The following is a 19,025-nucleotide window of genomic DNA, read 5'->3' on the forward strand; positions in this document are numbered from 1 at the left end:
TAAGCCCTGATCCTTGATACCTGTGAATATGATTATTTGGAATGGGGTCTTTGCAGATGAGCACATGAAATGAAGTCATTAGGATGAGCCCTAATCCAATAGGACTGGTGTCCTTATTAAGAAGAAAACTTTGGACACAGAGATGGACATTCACACAGAGAAAATGCCATATGAACATGAAGGCAGAGTTCAAGGTGATGTATCTACAAGCTATGAAATACCAAACATTGCCAGCAACCACAGGAGTAAGGAAGGTCATGCAGCAGATTCTCGCTCAAGGCCTTCAGAAGGAACCAACCCCGCTGACACCAGGATCTTAGACTTCTAAACTCTAGAACTGTGAGGGAGTGAACTTCTGTTGCCCTGAGCCACTCAGTTTGTTGTATTCTGTTATGGCAGCCCTAGCAAACAAGTACGCCCATTTTAAACACACACACACACACACACACACACACACACACACACACACACACACACTGGCCTCCTATAATGAGTGAGCAGAAGGAAGTCTGATCTAAGGCAGGAACCCTCCGGCAGGGTCCTTCTCCCAGTGTCCTTGCAGTCTGCAGTACAATCTAGAGGACACCACTTATTTTTTTAAAATTTTTTTTAGTTTCCATTCTCTGTATTATTCAAACAGAGAGGAGTAGCATTACTTTACCCTTCCTGCTTGGGGTCTCCGATAACTAAAAATAAAATTCACTTAAAATACTCAATGCACGATACATAGCCAATGCATTTTATGATGTTAAAATGGAGTTTTAAATGATACGGTTGGAGTAGCAATGAGAGAAACAATGAGTTTCTTCTGATTCAGGATCTCTGAGGAAAACGCTCAGAGAATGCACAATGCACAGGGTCACAGGGTCACGATTACTGTCCAAGCCATCAATATCTGAAAAGTGTTTTCCGGATGCCTAATTACTTGTGGGACAGTTTTTGCAACTTCCTGTCGATACAGTAATCCGATCCTGATCATTACCTCCCACAGGCACCCCCGCTGCCTGCAACTTTCCTCCGAGGGAGCAGGATCTTCAGGGTAACAGTTGAACTTCTCCAGGTCACTGACTGGAAGGTTCCACTCGATAGAGAATTCTTGTCCCAGCACTAGTTCCTGGAGATTGGTGATGGTCACCACCTGGGGAAAGAGAAGGACGGCCACGGCCACAGAGGAGGTGAGGGAGAGCCACCTGGGTAAAGTCCTTCCCTGGCGTTCTGAAGTCAGGACCAGGGACTTAGTCCTTCCTCCAGACCACTTTGCTGTGAGATATTTGGAACTTGGCTTATTCCTGACCTTTCTCACCCCCTGCAGTCATTGTGGGTATCAAGTGGGAAGAACGTCGATCATGTTAAGGAGTGTAGATCACAGGCACTGCTGTGGCTGTTAGGTTTATTGTCCTCTGGGTGTGATGCTTTACCGATTTACTAATGATAGTAATAATAACAATACCTAAGCTTTATAGAGCATTCATACGGGCCAAACACTGTGATAACCACGTTATAAGCATGATTTCCATTAATCCTATAAAGCTGCAGTCCCCAACCCCTGGGCTGCAGACCTGTAATAGTCTATGGCCTCTTAGGAACCAGGCCCCACAGCAGGAGGTGAGCGGCAGGTGAGCAAGCAAAGCTTCATCTGTATTTACAGCTGCTCCCCATCACTCACATCACCGCCTGAGCTCCGCCTCCTATCGGATCAGCGGCAGCGTTGGATTCTGCATTACGGTGAGTTGTACAATTATTTCATTATATATTACAATGTAATAATAATAGAAATAAAGTGCACAATCAGTGTAATGTGTTTGAATCATCCTGAAACTAACCCCCACCCCACCCATGGTCCATGGAAAAATGGTCTTCCATGAAACCAGTCCCTGGTACCAAAAAGGTGGGGTGGGGACAGCTGCTATAAAGCAAGCCCATGCTGTGAGTACTATGGCTCTCTCCATTTTACAGAATAGGAAACTGAGGTACGAAGACTGTTTAATACCTTGCCCAAGATCTCACAACTAGGATCAGAACCTCATCTTGCCTAACTCTAGGAACTAAGCTCTTACTCTACACTATATGTAGTCCAAATGGAAGGGGGCCGACCTAAGAAATAATGAATTTCGCAGCACTTAATATACTCAACTAACAATGTAAGGGACTCTTTCAACAAGACAAACTCAAACTGTCCCTCAGGTTTTATTTCACTATTATTTTCTGTAATGGTATAAAAATAGCTTAAAACACTAAGGACCAATATCAGCTCTGCCTCAAAAAGAGCCTTTAACTTTAACAAAAGGACAAATGTGTAAATATGCTACAGAGCGAGGCCAATGTATTGAGCAATATTTTTGCTATGTCACATCTGGGGTAAGCCTGTCTAGTTTTAAATTTGCCCAGAGAAGAACTGCCTTCTCTCAAGATCCCAACTCCCACCTTCCTCTTCAGAGCCCTAACACAAACGAAGTGGAGCGGTCTGTGTTTAGCATGCACAGGTGTCTCCTGCACCCTCCCTGTGATGTGGCGCAGCTCCCAGCAAGCCAGTTGTTTCTGCGACTGCCCAAAGTCAAAAGAGCAAGGGAGGGCTGAGCGTCAGAGTCTCAGGCCACGGCCTTTGGCAGGGGCCCTGCAGGGTGGAACGATCTCCCACCTTTGTGGAATCACTGTAGGCAACGCTTGGATCCGAAGTGGTGGCATTATTCACTAAGACAGTAAAATTGGCCGGCTGCTTGTCCATTCCCAGAATTGTGATATACGTAAACATGAGGTTGTCAGGATCTGTATAATTATTATTTGTAATCTTTGCCTCTAGACGGTTCTGAAAAAAAAAATGTTGGAGTAGAGACAAGGTACTTCATACTTTTATTGTCCTCAAATACCACTCAACATCTCATTTTCTGAGATTTAAGGTGTTTCCTTTTTCTCTGCATTTCCAACTGTTGCCAGGTGATCATCCCCAGGGAATTCACTAACTCAGACTCTTAACAATCCTAAATCTTTCAGTAATATTTCCTGTTTGCTTTGGTTCACTGGTTCTTTACTGATTCTGTTACTCAGAAAATATGTCCCTGGCATCACAGAATTTTCAAGCAGACAAGTTGGGTACTTACAAATCAAACAGAAAGACACAGAAATTCATTGGCACATGAAGACATACACAGACACAAAAAGTGCCCAAATAATTTTTCTTTTATGTTAATTATAATGATGATAAGAGCTAAAATTTTTTGAATGATCATTATGTGCCAGGCACTGTGCTCAGCATTTTACATGTATTACTTCATTCAAATCTCACAGCAGACTATGAGGTTGAAATTATAATTATCCCCATTTTCAGATGAGGAGACCAAAGCACAGAAAATTAGATAATTTATTTAGGGAACCATGATTCAAAAGTGACAAAGTTGAGCCGTGACAAAGAAGAAGGTGGAAGCGAAGATTGAAGAAAAAAGGGACAATTTGATGATGAAAAAGATTAGAAGTCCCACACAAATATGCCCAGCTTGTCTTTGACAAAGATGAAAAAGGAACGCAATGGAGTACCCTTCAACGAAGGGTACTGGAGCAACTGGATGTACACAGACAAAAAGTCCAGCCTCAACCTAATCTCACATCTTACATGAAAATTAACTCAAAATAGATTACAGTCTTAAATGTAAAAGGTAAAACTATAAATTTTCTAGAAAAAAATAATAGGAAAAAATATTCAGAATCTAGAGCTAGGCAAAGAGGTCTTAAGCTTGGCATCAAAAAGCACAATCCATAAAAGAAAATAATGATAAATTAAACCCATCAAAATTACAAACTTTTGCTAATGGCAAATAGGCATATGAAAAGATATTCAACATTAGCAGACATCAGAAGAAAAGAAATTAAAACTACAATGAGCTATAACTGCATTTTAGAATAGCTAAAACAAAAAATAGCAACAACATCAAATGCTGGCCAAGATGCAGAGAAACTATATCACTCATATATTGCCGGTGGCAATGTAAACTGGTACAGCCACTCTGGAAAATGGTTTGGAAGTTTCTTATAAAACTAAACATGCCCTAGCACAAGACCCAGCAGCTGTATTGGGCATTTATCTCAGAGAAAAGAAAACTATGTTGACACCACAACCTGCACATGGATGTCCATAGCAGTTTGATTTTATTTGTAATAGTCCATGACTGGCAACAGCCCAGATGCTCTTCATCAAGTGAATGGTTTTTGAAAAGGTGCTCTGTCCACACCTTGGAACAATATTCAGTATTAAAAAGGAACAAACTGTTGTTACACGCAAAAGATTGGATGAATTTTGACAGAGTTATGCCGAATGAAAAAGCAAAGTCAATCCCAAAAGTTGAAAACTACTGAATTCTATTGAGATAACATTCTTGAAAGCACAAAATTACAGAAATAGGGAGTAGATTATTGGTTACCAAGGGGTCAGGGCAGGAGAAAAGTGTGCTATAAAAAGACAACAGGGACAATCTTTGTGTTAATGAAAAACGTTATGTATCTTGATAGCATCAATGCCAATATCCCAGCTGTGCAATTGTACTATAGGTTTATACATTGTTACCATTAGGGGAAACTGGGTAAACGATACATGGGAACTCTGTATTATTTCCTACAACTGCATGGGGATCTTTAATTACCAGAAAATTAAAAAAAATTATGGAAAGTAGTATAGAGATACTTCAAAGAACTAAAAGTAGACCTACCATTTGATCAGCAATCCCACTACTAGGATTTACTCAGAGGAAAAAAAGACATTTTATAAAAAAGACACTTGTACTTGAATGTTTACAGCAGCACAATTCACAATTGCAAAGATGTGGAAACAACTCAAGAGCCCACCAACACATGAGTGTATTAATAAAATGTGGTATATGTATACCATAGAGTACTACTCATCCATAAAAAATGGTGATTTAGTATCTTTTGTAACAACCTGGATGGTTGAAGACCATTCTTCTAAGTGAAGTATGGCAAGAATGGAAAAGCAAACACCACAAGTATTCAATACTAAATTGGAACTAATCGATCAACAGTTATGTGCACATATGTTATATGCACATATAGAAGTAAAACTCAATGGAAATCAAGCAGGTGGGAGGAGGAAGGAGAGGATGGATAAATTCACATCTAGCGGGTGTGCATACTATCTGGGTGAAGAGCACACCTATAACTCTGACTCCAATTGTACAAAAGCAAAATTATGTAACCAAAACATGTGTACCCCTATAATATTCTGAAATTTAAAAAGTTGATTATATAGAAAAAAAATCTCAGAGTAGCAATGGTGCATACAGTTATTTAGCATCTACGAAAATTATAATTTCATGTAACAGTCTAATTCCATAATAAATTTAAGACTATTAAGAAAATATGCACTTAAAAGAAAGAAAAAAAGAAAAGAGGGAGAGAGAGTCCCACAAAAGAAAGATCTACCCATACATCATCAGACTTCTAATAAAACCAAGTTAGAAGCCTCCCATTCTCTGCTGGCCTTGCTGCTTTTGCTCCTCAGACTCTTTGGGAGACAGAGATGAGGCAAGGATGCTCTGTATCTTACAACCTTTAAAAGCCACCCTTTGACACCTGTGCCCAAGGCCAAGTTTTAGAGAGCAGAAACGAAAGCTGTTATAGAAGAACCTCAAAAAGTCACTATCTTACTTTTCACCTCCACCGACACCCCATATACACATGCACCCCTCATAAAAGGCCACATCTTCGAAGCCAGGACCCATCATATAAAACTAAAAGGCAATGATTTTTTTTCTAGAAAAAAACAAGCTCTGCACAGAACTCATACTGTTTTTTATAGGCATATAAATCTAACACACACATTAAACACTGCCATGTTCACTTGAATCCTTTCAGAAACCATCAAATGTTGTCCCTATCACACATGACCATGCAACTATAGCAAACCAAAACCTCAAGAAGCAATCACAGCAAGGAACATACACCGCGTGTTCCTCAAAAACAGTACTTACAGAGGCAACGGAGAAATGATACAGAATGTATTTCTTCTCAGTTACAGCATCTAAAAGGCAAAGACAGAGGAGTTCCCATCATTGGGGGAAGCAGAGGAGCTGCAGAGTCATGTTCTCCGCAGCTGGAACACCTTTGCCAGCTGGTTCTGCTCATCTGAGTCCTGTACACTTTCGTCAAACTTCTAGAGAGGTTACCTGGACCACTTCCTCTGAACTCCCATGACACTCTGTGGCACCATTTTTGCTGGCACTTAAAACATTTGACCTACATTGTAGATAACTACACACATGTTGTGTCTATCCTGCTGGACCATGAGTTCCTCAAGGGCAATGCTTATGTCTTATCCATCTTCATATCCCTTGCATGTAGTGTAATAACACATAGCAAATAAATATCCATACATACTAACTCCCTGCAGGGTGGGATTTTTATATATAAGATTACAGACTATAAGCCATGTGAGGTATTTATATAGAAACCTTACAATGGAGGAAACACTACACAAATTGGATACTTTTCCCTTAATAGTAAACAAAACAGTATTTTACAAAGCTATTAACAAAATATACTATTTGTTATTAATAATGATATTCAGAAAAGAGAATAATTAAGCTAGATGCAGTAATATCTGTTGCTTTGGTGGAGTCAATAAGCCATTAGTTGCACATTTGAAGTCTACTTTGATGTCCTGTGCTTGGCTAATAGAACTTTCAGAATGAGTTTTAACCCACTATTCTAAACTAGAGAAATAAATGACAATGATAATAGGGCTAGGGCCATATTGGGCAGTCTGTGATGACTGGTTTTTGTGGAGAACCAGCCACAGGGCCATAAGAAAGCCTACCTTTAGATACACCATCATCCCAGTACAGCTCCCCCTGGGCTTCTCTCTTGTAGTCCAAGGCAATAATGAGTCCCAGGGACTTCTTCCGGCTGTAAAAGATCAATTCTCAGCAACGGAGAATGAGGAAGAGATTGGATGGACTATATGAAACAAGCCCCAGGGACAGATAACCACAGAGTCCATCCCAGAAACTGAGTAGATATTGACGCTGTGTGGAAACATGAGAGTTGGGTGTGGGCAGGCAGTAGAGGTTAGGAGTGAGTGGCATTAGAAGGGTGGAAGGAGGCCGTTCCACTGAAAACTGTTTGGGCTGTGATATAATACATACCACTAACAATCAGCTCTTGCTAATTGTGCTTACCATGTGCCAGGCATTCTTCCAAGTGTCCTACATACAATTACCATTAATATTTACCCGTTTAACCCATTTACTAATGCTAAAATGTTGGGCTATCCATCATCCCCAGTTTACCCATAATAGGCAGAAGCACAGAGAAGTAAGCTGCCCAAGGTAAACATGTCTAGAGTGCAGCAGAGTCAGGGCTTGAACCCAAACTATCTGTCTCCAGAGTCTAAGGTCTTGACCTCTCAGCTATGCTGACTTTCACAGGATAACCTTTATCTCCTATTTAGCTTGCATTCTCTCACACACTTGGGGATCTACCTGAGAACAATTTCTGGTCATAGGAAAATCCCCATGAGTGATTATTTTGACTATTTCTCTAATCTGATTCAATCCAAAAGTGAAGGACTATGGAAATATAAAAGAATGTTTACCTCCTACTAAATAAGGATTAAGATGTCAATTTTGGACCAACTTGGAAAGGAGAGGAGGAAGATTACTGCCAGGAGACTCTTCCCTTGGCATATCCACCCTCAGTCTCTATTTGCCTCTCCCGTCATGCCCTGCCCCCTTAGAGCACCAGTGTAGTCACACCGTAGAAGAGTGAGGAACTTACCTGGCCTCTGTGGTTGTGTCTGGCTGCTGGGTGGGAAATATGTAGCCCCCTCGAAGGTGAAGTCCTATCTTATCACCTGGGAGTACCATATTCACCCATTGTTTCCTCCAGGGGATGGCCACTCCCTAATAAACAAAAGGAAGATAGATCAGATAGGAGGCTGCTGGGCTAGGAGAGACCTTAGAGATCACCTGGTTCAGTTGCTGCACTTTAAAGAAGGAAAAATGAAGACTCCCAAAGTAATGTGACTTGCCCAAGGCATGTAGGTAGTATAGATCAGAGCTGAGACGCCAGACCATCCCATTTCTTTACATTACACCATGCTGTGATTCCATAACTGGTTTTCATTCTCTAGGTTATCACAGCCAAAGGCCAGGAATTAGTCCTGATAGCTGCACAGTAGCCAGGTTGATATAATGAAATTTCCATAAACCTGCCCCAATTATTCAAATTATTTCATTGTACATTTGGAAAGGCCTTCTGCTAGAGTCCGAATGTTGGTATACTCCCAGAATTTGTATGTTGGAACCTAATACCCAATATAATAGTATTAAGAGGTGAGGCCTTTAGGGGACGTGATTAAGTCATGAGTGCAAAGCAAAAAGGCACCATTAATGAAGTCCTGCTGGAGCCTCCAGAACTGCGAGCAATAAATTTCTGTTGTGTATAAATTACCCAGCATAAGGTATTTGGTCACACCATCCTGACTGGACCAAGACACCTTTCTCACAGAAAAGCACCCACAGACAAGTAAACATAAAACCTCATATTATCTTCCTGCCCCAGGCTCCCAAGTCTGCTGCTTTAGAGTTGCTGTCTGCTAGAGGCAGGTCTCTCAGCCTGCCAGGGCTGCCTCACTTACTGTGTCGTAGTCGTACCAGGTGGCGTCCGGTATATATGCATTCACTTGGTCCACATCCTGGGGAAACAACAACATGTAACATGAGCACACCCCTTTACAGTTACAAACACCTCCAGGTGTCATAGCACGTGCTTCTCTGAACAATCCTGAGAGACTGCTGAGATACCCCAATCTACAAATGAAAACACAGATGCGATACTCAGGTTGAGCAGTTTATCCAAAGCAGAGAGCAGCTAGAGATTAAATTTGTTTTGCTTCAGTGCTGCTGCACTAAGAGAAGCAGAGGAAGTTCATTTATTGAATTAGTCATGTAATCAAACAGTTGGGAGGAGACTGAGCCAGCCAGGCCCCTAGGAGAGCCTTCCAGCTGGGCCAATGGCTGGTTAGCAGGACCTGTCATCAGATGGTGTGGATGAAACACCAGCTCAAAGGGCCTTCAACACGACCACACTGGCAATCTTTCGTGTTTGCAAGTGGATTGGCATGATCCTAATCCTTTCCCCATACTTCCCAACCACCTCTTCCCCAAATCACACTAGGTAGGATACACGTGGACCTTCACACATGACTTCAGAGCGACACCCTTCTCTTGCCCAGCACTCCTCTCTCCCTCCCTTCTTCTCTTCACAGGTATTCTCTCTTCCCAGCCCAACCCAAGAGCACAGCCCCTCTGGACAGTGAGAAATACAGACAGATGATGAGCACACACAACAAGGCATTTCAAGCCTGTCAAAGCCATAGCCATTTGCCTAAGGACACAGGCTTTAATTTTAAGGCAATTTTGCACAATGGAAATTGTTTTGCTTGGAGGGACTGTAGGACCAAGAATGACTATTTCTTCAATTTTCAAACTTTCATGATCTCTTTCACTTGTATTCATATTTAGATTTAAATGCAGTTATAGATATTCAGGATCTAGCTTAATTGGCTACGGAGCCATGAGGACAAGTGCAATATCCCACCCCATTATTATAGACATACTTCATATAAAACAGGTGTGATGAGGAGCCCAGGCCCCCATAAGAACTGCTCGTGCACCTCCCACGTGGCTGAGTCCTGGTAGAACCTAGAAAACACAGAGTGCACAGTGAGGCAAGGGAAGCTCCGATATAGAACAGCAGCACATTATGGAACAACAAGACCCTAACTAACCTTGTTACCACAAACAAGGTAAAGTGAAACCATGATATGAAAGGGAGTCTTTGAGGATCAGGAAACTCACTCGTGGACAAGGGGCCTTGCTACAGTCTCCCCCTGCGTGTGAGCGCGGTAGAAGAGGGTGTACAGGTAGGGCAGCAAGGTGTAGCGGATGTTCAGATAGTGTCTGGAGGAATTCAACAGCAGTGAGTCAGCACCAAAGGCGGCAGGGTCCTGGTCCTAGGAGGAAGGAGAAGTAACTCCTGAATATTTCTTTCTGCCATAGATTAAAAGTTCCCTTAAGACAAGAAGCTTTGCTGGATGAGAGTAGCCACATTCTCCAACTTAGAGAACAAAGAATCATTTCCAGAACTGAAAGGATCTTGTTCCTACCCCTTCATTTTATAAATGAGAAAACAACATTAAAGATTATGCAACTTTCCCAATGTAGAATTGCAGGCAAGTGACAAAGTGTAAAGTTGGCATTGTCTATGACAGCCCCAAGTGACAAAGAAGCCCTATGGGGGTTTCCAAGGAGATAAAGTGGGCCCTGCTCCCTCCAGGGCTGCACCAATTAATTTTATAGATTGAAGCTTCTCATAATATTTAATTTGGAAAATAATACTAAGTTGGACTACTACTAAAAATAAATTAAATTCATTGCCTTATAAGCCACATTGCCTACTACCATGATCTATGGTCCATCTTTTCCTTTCCATGTACTTGTATGAATTTGTAATTTAAAAATTTCATGTCCAGTTTTCTCTATAATGTTTTCACATCAAAATTTGTTTTATTTTTTCTATCCCAAAGACAGAAACCTCTATTTGTTCTTTGATAACACAATGTGCAAAGAAATCATGAAGATGGTTTTTAAAAGATTTCATCCAAGAGCAAAGAAAGAACCTTTTAGAAGAGAAATATAATTTTCCTAAAACCCAGAGATGGAAATTTTTCGTCAATGGTCAGCACTCATTTGCTTCATTTTCCATGTAATGTGGAAGTCATGAAAGATACACATGTCATATTTAGACTTGTCATCCTGTACTGTACTACTGGAACTGAATTTTGAATAAAATTACTGGAGTTTATTCCTTTCTTTTGCTCCCTAAGAGTCCACTTCTTTCCCTCTAAATAGAAGTATTCCGTGAGACCACTCCTTGCTCTGGATGTAGAGCTCATGAAAACCCTGAGGCCAAACAAAGCAAATAATACTCCACAGCCTCCTTCAGCCTGGTCTTCAGCTGAGAAAGTCTAGAGCTGCGCTGTCCTCTGTGACGGCCACGAAACACATGGAGCTATTGGACACTTGACATGTGTTTAGTAAGACTGAGGAACTGAACTTTTAATTTTATTTGATTATAGTTAGTTTAGTATAAATCTGAAAACTGAGTCAATGTAAAATATTTTTCCATTAAACACAACTTTATTGTTTTGGTAGGATACATTTCACTTCGACTGCCAAAAATTTAGCACATGAATGGAGATGTGCTGTAATCATAAAATGCACAGTGACTATTGAAGACTTGGTAGAATGGAAAGGATATAAAATAGCTCGTTAATAATATTTTGTGTTAAACACAGGCTGAAGTGATAATGTTATGGATATATTGAGTAACATAAAATATATTAAATATAATGTCTTCTGTTTCTTTTTACTTTTTAAGTTTAAATTTAAATTAACATATGGCTCTCATTATAATTCTGCCAAACAGAGCTAGTTTAGAGAAAAGAAAACAAGCACTGTAACCTGGTTCTGTGGGTGATCTGAGTGCCCTTACTATGGAAGTCCTTTCAGGACAGCTCTTCATGAAGAGCACCTGTCCTACCTGCTCTCAGCCACCTACTTGGACGTTCAGAAAGTGCTCATCTCTCTCTCGATCACAAGTGGCTGGGAAAGCTCAGTGATACAATACTTTGGAGGTCTGAAGGTTAATCCTTCCTAGGTTAAAGACAAAGTCTAGAGCTGGAGCTAAATTAATCATCAGGAAGTTACTCTAATGAGCTTATTAAGAGCTGAACCACTCCATTTGAAATATTTTAATTGCAGATTACTTTATTAAATACAAGGACATCCCACCTTACTTGCTCCTGGCATCACCATAAATGCCTCCTTAGGAGGCAGTTTGAACCTCCTTCAATATATTTGCCCATGAAAAATATTATTTTGGATGGACGAGGATAAAGGTGGGATGAGTCATGAGAAGTAGTCTGGAAGTCTCCTAAACTATTCATAGAAAGATAAAATGCTGTACAGGGTGAAAATTTTTTTTGGATTGTTGTCCTGCATGTCTCTAGATCCTTCCTCCTTGCTCTTTCATATCTATGAGTGGTTTCCCTTGTATTAATTGAAATAAAATACCAGTAAACTCCAATTGTCCCATCTTATATAAGGTGGTAACAGAAGTGATAGCAGCACCCTAGAAATTTTAACAAATCTTCTCACCTTTGTGAGTTTCCAACAATAAAATTATTCAATATATACACACCACTTCTCACACACCCTTACCTCCACACTCTGCTTTTTAAGCCTATCACTCAAGATTTACTTATCTTTCTTCTGCAGGTTGGGCTAACCTGGAGGATTTTCTTCAACTCCTCTTTAAGAACAAGTAGATTTAGTTAATTCAAAAAGTTTCCATCACTTCTCTGGGGGACCTTACCCTAAACCCAGGCCCATTGTGATTCCTCGATAGTGGATAAAATGCTCCAAGCTGCATCCACCTTCTGCAGAGCTCCTCTGTGACATTTTCTGTATAACCACAGATGTTGGCACCTACCTGGAGAATTAGCACATATACAAATACAGTGGTCAGTGACAGAAGAAAAATCATGTACTGTGTACTTATATGGTAAGGGAAAGAGAATCTCTTATTCACATTAGTCCATGCTTAAGGAGATTCCAGAGTCCTAGGGCATGCCCCCAGCCAAATGAGAGAAACAAGGTAGTAGGCATCATAGCACGGACTGAGGAGGGGGAGACCTGATAGTAGTGCACACCATGGTCCTTATATATTGGGCCCTGGGCCCTCAATATTCAGTTCCCAATTTCATACTTTCCTATTCACTTATGCTCTCCTGATGTAACTTTCCTATACTAATACATTTTACTCATGATATCTCCTTCCTATCTCCAGAAATGGCATGGATGACAGCTTAGTGATAAGGTACCACCATTCTCTCTTCAAAAGGCAGCTCACACCACACATAAAAATTCATTTTTCCAATGCATATCACAGTGGGACATATGCTCCTTAGTTTTTCAGACACCCTCCAAGACCAGAAATGGAAAGAATGCCAAAGGACAAAGAGTTAAATTCCTCGGATAGACATGAGGCTTACCATGGGGATGCCAAACAGGTTGAACTCAAGGATACTGGGGATGGACCATCGAAGGTCATCCCATGTGGCTGCATTGTCCCCCAACCAATGAGCAGCAAATTTTCCAGATCCAGCAAAAGTGGAACGAGATAAGATGAAGCTCCTATTATTGACAAAGATATTCTCCAGGGCCCTGAAAGAGAATACAGCCAGTTGAATGTGAGGGGAGCCGTGAACACCTAGGACTCACTTCACACCAAGAGCAACAATGGACTTTCCAACCAAACTGAGAAAAAGTACCAAGGTATCATAAACCAGGTGTGCAAACAGGCTTAGCACTATTAAGAGCTTCTCTCCCACTTCTGGGTAAAGTTTCAGATCTCATATAAGACAGTACAAACTTCTACATTCCAACCCCCACAGAAATCTCTCTAGGCTCCTGTCCTCTTGATTGTATTTTCTCCATCTGATCAGATCTGATTGTGGTCTGGCCTCTTCTAGTTAACAATATATTGAAACCATGTCTTGGGTTCTTGGCCGTATTTTCTCTCTCTAGATAAAGTTTTTTCTAAAGTCCCTGGGTTCCATGCCTTGCTGCCATGCATAATCCTGTTTAGCACCATACCAGATCACATTGGAACTCTGTGCCCTCTGCTTGAGAAATAGGAGAGTTTGTACACCAGCTGGTGTGCCTCTGAAACGTCAGGACTTGTTCCTAGTTTCCTCTGAAACTACAGACTTATTCTTAGCAATTCTCAATGTTAGCAAATTTTAATCTATGTAAAATAATAAGTAACTGAAATGAATTAGTCTCAAAAGACAGCATATGAAAGTTTTTGTAAGGTTAAAAACAACTAAAGTAGAAAATATTATTTTCATTATATTATAATAAAACATGACATATCAAGTAAAACTATATAGAAATTAAAGCCAAGGAATTAAAAACACAGAATTTAATTACTTAATTAGTTTAATTATAGGATAATTATAACTTTGGGGGCAAGGAAGCGACATAAGGTGGGATGACATGTGGTTGGATGTAGGCTGTTTGCCGAGCTTTTGTTCTGAACAATCCTTTTCATAGGCACTTTCGTGAAATGCGTCTCCCTCCCTTCTTTTAAGCTAAACAATCCACACCTTCCATTAGGATTGTATAATAGAACAATGACAAAACTACAGGACGGTAAGACCTGAGCCCCCATTGCTGCTAGCTCTTTGCAGGCAAGCTCTTCTTTCTTTCCTTTTATTACAATACATGGTCTGAGACAAGTGTATCTTTTCCTAAAAACTCCCTTTACAAATCTTTATCACCAGGCACCAGGCAATTGCTCAAGACACTATCACAGCCATGAATTCCTTCCCACTTCATATTCCCAGGGGACGTTAGGGAGAGTCTACAAATGCAGAATGACTTATAATGGCAAAAGGGGAGAAAATTCTAAAACAGAAGACTGGTTTAAGAGAGTGAAGTGCTCCATTCTGACAATTTATTGACAAAAAAAGCCAGGATAAGTTGGAGGAGAGGACTCACTCCTCAACTCCTGTCCTCATGACTTTTCATTATGTTGGATTGTCTAGGTGAAAGAGAGTTCTTGCCCAGTAAATGTAAAAATTTGTATTTCAGTAAAAGAAAATGTCTAAGGAGGACACATATTTCTGATTTATCTTTTTTCTGACTTCTCTCTTTCTCTCTCTCTCATTCTACCTTTCCTGGGAAACAAACTAGTTGGATAAGACTCAGTTTCATCATCTCTGAAATGAGAATCTTGGATTGATGTTTCCACAGACTCTTCCTATTCTGATATATTTTTATTCTCTCGTTGCTTCTATATAAGAATGGGGAGTGGGAAAGAGAGTGAATAAATGGTCAGGGAAAGAAAGAGTAAGGAAGGGTTGGAGGAGGGAAAGAGGGTTTCTAATTGCCTTATTGGCCAGTGTCTCTACTCCATCAAAATGCTATAAAATCATGAATAGGTTGGTTGGTATATTCTAACTATTATAGTTAATAGCTAAAAGGTAGCTATGACTGAGTAAGCAGTAGGTGCCTTTCTAACTCTCTGGGTCAGGCAGGATGACTTAGGTTCCCAGAGAACAGTGGAGATAAGTGGAACTTGGCCTTTGGGCATGAGGCAGAATTGGGTTAAAAAGCAGATATTTTCATTCAGTGGGATCTGGACATCAAGAGAAGCCATAGGTCTGATGAATATTTGGCTCAGCCTTAACTGGAAGTATAGTTTGGGGACAGTGGTTACTGGACTATCTAGGACTATCTACACCACTAGAATAAATTACAGTAAAAACTGTGAAAAGGGATAAACTACCTATGTGCTGGCATAGAGCGAAGAGAAGAAGCCCAAGGATTAACCCCTAAGACTCATCAGTACTGAAAGACCAGACAGAAAAGACCCAGACCCAGAGGTGAGAGGGACGCTGCAGAGAGAGCAGGAGCCGGGTAGAGCCTGTTCAAGGAATGAAGGAGCCAAATCCCAAAGGACTGCTCATGACCTTGAGTTCCAGAGGGACAGAGAAGTCGAGTAAGAAAAGGACTGAGACAGGTCCCGTGAGCACATCAAAGTCCCCCCGACCCTCATCCCCACCATGAAGTTCCACAAGCCCCACGACAGTAGGAGAGAGGCGGAGAACAGCTAGGAAGTTCTTTCCTATGCTGCTGGAAGATCCCCAGTAGTTCTTCGGACACTTTAGTTCCTCCATTTGTGCTGCAAACATAAAATTAAAATCTTAAGTTTAGCCTCCAAGTTCTTCTCTTTTAGGTACAATGATTGTATTTTACTATCTTCCAAAGAAGAAACTGGGCAGTGAGGGGGACAGCTATTCCTCAATTTGCAAAGTCATAAGTGGGGAAAAAAAGCCCATGGGAGAAGATAAGAAAAGAGTGTGATGCTTTGCAGGACACATCTGTCTCCTTGTTAGACTTTCATAATGGCTGGTGTTGACGGTGGTGGTGGTATGGGTGAGTGTGTGTGAGTATGTGTGCGTGCGTGTATGTGGGTGTGCCTCGGGGAAGAGGGGAGAATTGAGAGGGAAAAGAACAGAACATTGGGAGGGAAGCTAGCAGGGTGTGATGTAGCATTCCTAAATATATACAGGACATTCAGGTAAATTTAAATTTCAAATAAATAATGAATAATTTTTAATATAAGTATGCCCCAGGCAAATTTAACTTGGTGTCCTGTGTTTTTATCTGCTAAAATCAAGCAATCCTAGTGTGGTGACCATAGCACATTCAGTAAAGGGACCCAAGGGCTGCCTTCTCCCAGCAGGGGGCTCTAAATGTCTTACAGAGCATTGCCTCCTAGTATCCTCAAAATAATGAAGCCCCTTAGCCATAAGTGCACCAAAACTAATCCTATATAGAAACCAAGGATTTGTATGAGAGGACCTCTTAAATACCCTGCAGTACCAGCATTTCTAGATCCCTATTAACTGGAAAAAACATTTGAACCATGTACTTACAGAAGAGCAGAGAAACCCTTCACCTCCCACCTTCCCAAATCTGGAATCGGGGAAAACCAAGTCCTTACGAGTCTGTGGCTCTTGCCATGGTGTATCCATACAAGCTGTGGACGTCATAGTGAAAACCCGAGTGAAACTCTGTGTCCATGCAGAGGGTGCTTGCAAAAAGCAAGTTGTCCAGAACACCTGGAGGAAAACACCCATCAGTGAGGAACTTCTCCATCGAACAACTTTAACAAAGTAGCCACCCAACTTTCTTCTTCCTGGTTATTGTGCCTTCCCCACCCATCTCCACCTGACACAATCCTTCCCAGGTTTTAAACTCTATCCTAAATGCCACTTCCTACCTGGGGCCTGCACTGAGCCTGCCACAGGAGATGAACCATTAAAATTAATTTGCATTCCCTTGAGCTCACAGACAATGGTGGTGAGTGGAAGCAACTGAGAAACATGCTCAGAGCAATGGGAAGTTGATCTGAGATTAAATATAAAGCATATAATGTTTATATTTATTAATCAAGAAAAATTGAGTATAAAATGTGTAGATATGAAGGCAGTGAACGGGAATATTTTCATTTTTATAACACAGACCCTAGCCACAAATTTTTTAAAAAATGAGATATGAGATGTGGGTGGTTTTATAAATTAGATTCAGATCCTGCTTCTCGAAATTCCATTTGTTACTGTATTTTCCTTTTCTCAAGCCTAAAATGATCAACTTTTCTGCCTCTTCCTCTCCCTGTGGACCTCTAGGGCCATATCTGCCTTTCTTCACCAAGGCTTGACTCTTCACAGGACCTTAGTATGGAGCACAATTCCAGAAAGTGGTAGAATCAGAAAGGACTGAGGTTGGGTTTTACCCACCCTCCTAACAGAATCAAGGTTTGGAGTCAGAAATTAAGTTGGATTATAAAACATAAAGAAGACTATATCCTTGCCCAGCTTGCTTTGTGGGAGGAGATTCACAACCACTTAACTGATATCTACCATGCTAAGGTGCACTGTGCAATCCTGGAAGGGTAAGAGGCTGCCCCGCTGCTGTGAGGGACAGTGGCAGGTCACATCAGGGTAGACAGAATGCCAGCCCCAGGGAGTGAGGCACTGGCTAGCAGCAAGCAGAAGGTGATGGGATAGAGGTTTTCTGTATGAAAAAACAAAGCAAAGCAAAAAGTCAAAAATAAAACTTAGTTTAGGCCAAGAAGAGGATAAAGAGATAAAGAAAAAAAATGATAAATTGATCTGGGGTGAAAAAAATGGGGAAATACAAACAAAGCAGAGAAGAGCAAAGAATAACCTGAAGAAGCAAACAGTAGATTTTGCAAGAGGCTAACTGGTTTGAAGTCAAGACTCCCTCCAAAACATTCTGCACTCCTCCAGCAACCAAAAGAGGCTAAGGAAACAGCTAAACCTTGGTCTCAGGGGTGTAAGTAAAGTGAACAAACCGGAATAAACCGGCAGAGACCATCCAGATACCCACCACACCAGTGTTCTCTTCCTGGGAGGGTAAGAAGGTTATACTTGAAGGTTACACCTTCTCGTGAAGTTATCAATATTAAGCTGAGGCTATGTGACCGATTCTGGCAAAGGAATGTGGGCACGTTGGGAACACCACCCTTCCAGACCTGCCCGTAAAACTCCCTCCACCCTCTCCTTCACCCATAAAGCTGGAAAGAAAGGTCTCTCAGATGGGAGATGGTGGAAGAAACTAGATCTGAGTCACCACTTGGATTCAAGCCACCAGTCCCTCACTAGGTACAATGTGGGCAAAAAATGAATTTTTATTGTGTTAGTCCACTGAGATATGGTGGTTTACTTGTTGCCACAACATTGTCTAGTTTATATTCCCTGCCACCCCACCCCCATTCCCTCTCTCTCTTTCTCTCTCTCTCTCTCTCTTTCTCTCTTTCACCTCTTTCAAAATCAGGGACTGGAAAGTTCACCTTGACTAGAAATGGGACATAAATAGGACCTTTAAGGAACCATTGATGCTTCAAACTGTTGCAAATGAGAAGGCAGAGAGACAGACAGAAAAGGGAGAAAAGGAAGAAGGAAGAAAGAGGAAGGAAGGGAGGGATCTGGAGGAGAAAGGAAGAAAAGAAGGAAAAAAGAGAGAAAGGAAAGAAGAAAGAAAAAAGTTAACAGAAGTACAGATTTACCTCAACGTAAGGTAATTTGTACCTTAAAGTGTTCTGAAATTCTCATCAATTTTAAACTTGAACCACCTGAGGGGTTTGGAGGAGTGACCAGCGTGAAAGAATCCTGAACTGGAGATTGGAAGGTCAGCCGGGGGAGGCGGCGGGACTCAGGCTAGCAATTGTCAACCACACTGGCCCCTGGATGACTACAGCCAAAAGGTCATCAGAGACCAAACAATGCCACAGAGATACAGATAGAGGAGTGTTCGGTATGCCTGGGGGGCCTTGGCCTGGGAGGGAAATCACTCTTGATCACA

At 41.2% G+C, this 19,025-nt stretch overlaps 1 protein-coding gene across 1 annotated transcript in view; it reads right to left on the minus strand.

Annotated features, from left to right (window-relative positions):
* Positions 1–19,025, minus strand: part of MGAM2 (maltase-glucoamylase 2 (putative)) — an 81,160-nt gene that overhangs the window by 38,102 nt on the left and 24,033 nt on the right. Inside the window, exons 14-24 of the mRNA XM_045564108.1 lie at positions 16,642–16,759; positions 13,121–13,292; positions 12,442–12,558; positions 9,864–10,018; positions 9,623–9,707; positions 8,642–8,698; positions 7,780–7,904; positions 6,821–6,909; positions 5,976–6,025; positions 2,639–2,806; positions 983–1,138 (exon numbers count right to left, since the gene is read on the minus strand). Of these exons, the coding sequence (XP_045420064.1) occupies positions 983–1,138; positions 2,639–2,806; positions 5,976–6,025; positions 6,821–6,909; positions 7,780–7,904; positions 8,642–8,698; positions 9,623–9,707; positions 9,864–10,018; positions 12,442–12,558; positions 13,121–13,292; positions 16,642–16,759 (1,292 nt within the window). The remainder of the gene's footprint in view (positions 1–982; positions 1,139–2,638; positions 2,807–5,975; positions 6,026–6,820; positions 6,910–7,779; positions 7,905–8,641; positions 8,699–9,622; positions 9,708–9,863; positions 10,019–12,441; positions 12,559–13,120; positions 13,293–16,641; positions 16,760–19,025) is intronic.

The sequence above is a fragment of the Lemur catta genome, chromosome 11 (genome assembly GCF_020740605.2).
Source record: "Lemur catta isolate mLemCat1 chromosome 11, mLemCat1.pri, whole genome shotgun sequence".
In the NCBI taxonomy this organism is placed as follows: Eukaryota; Metazoa; Chordata; class Mammalia; order Primates; family Lemuridae; genus Lemur; species Lemur catta.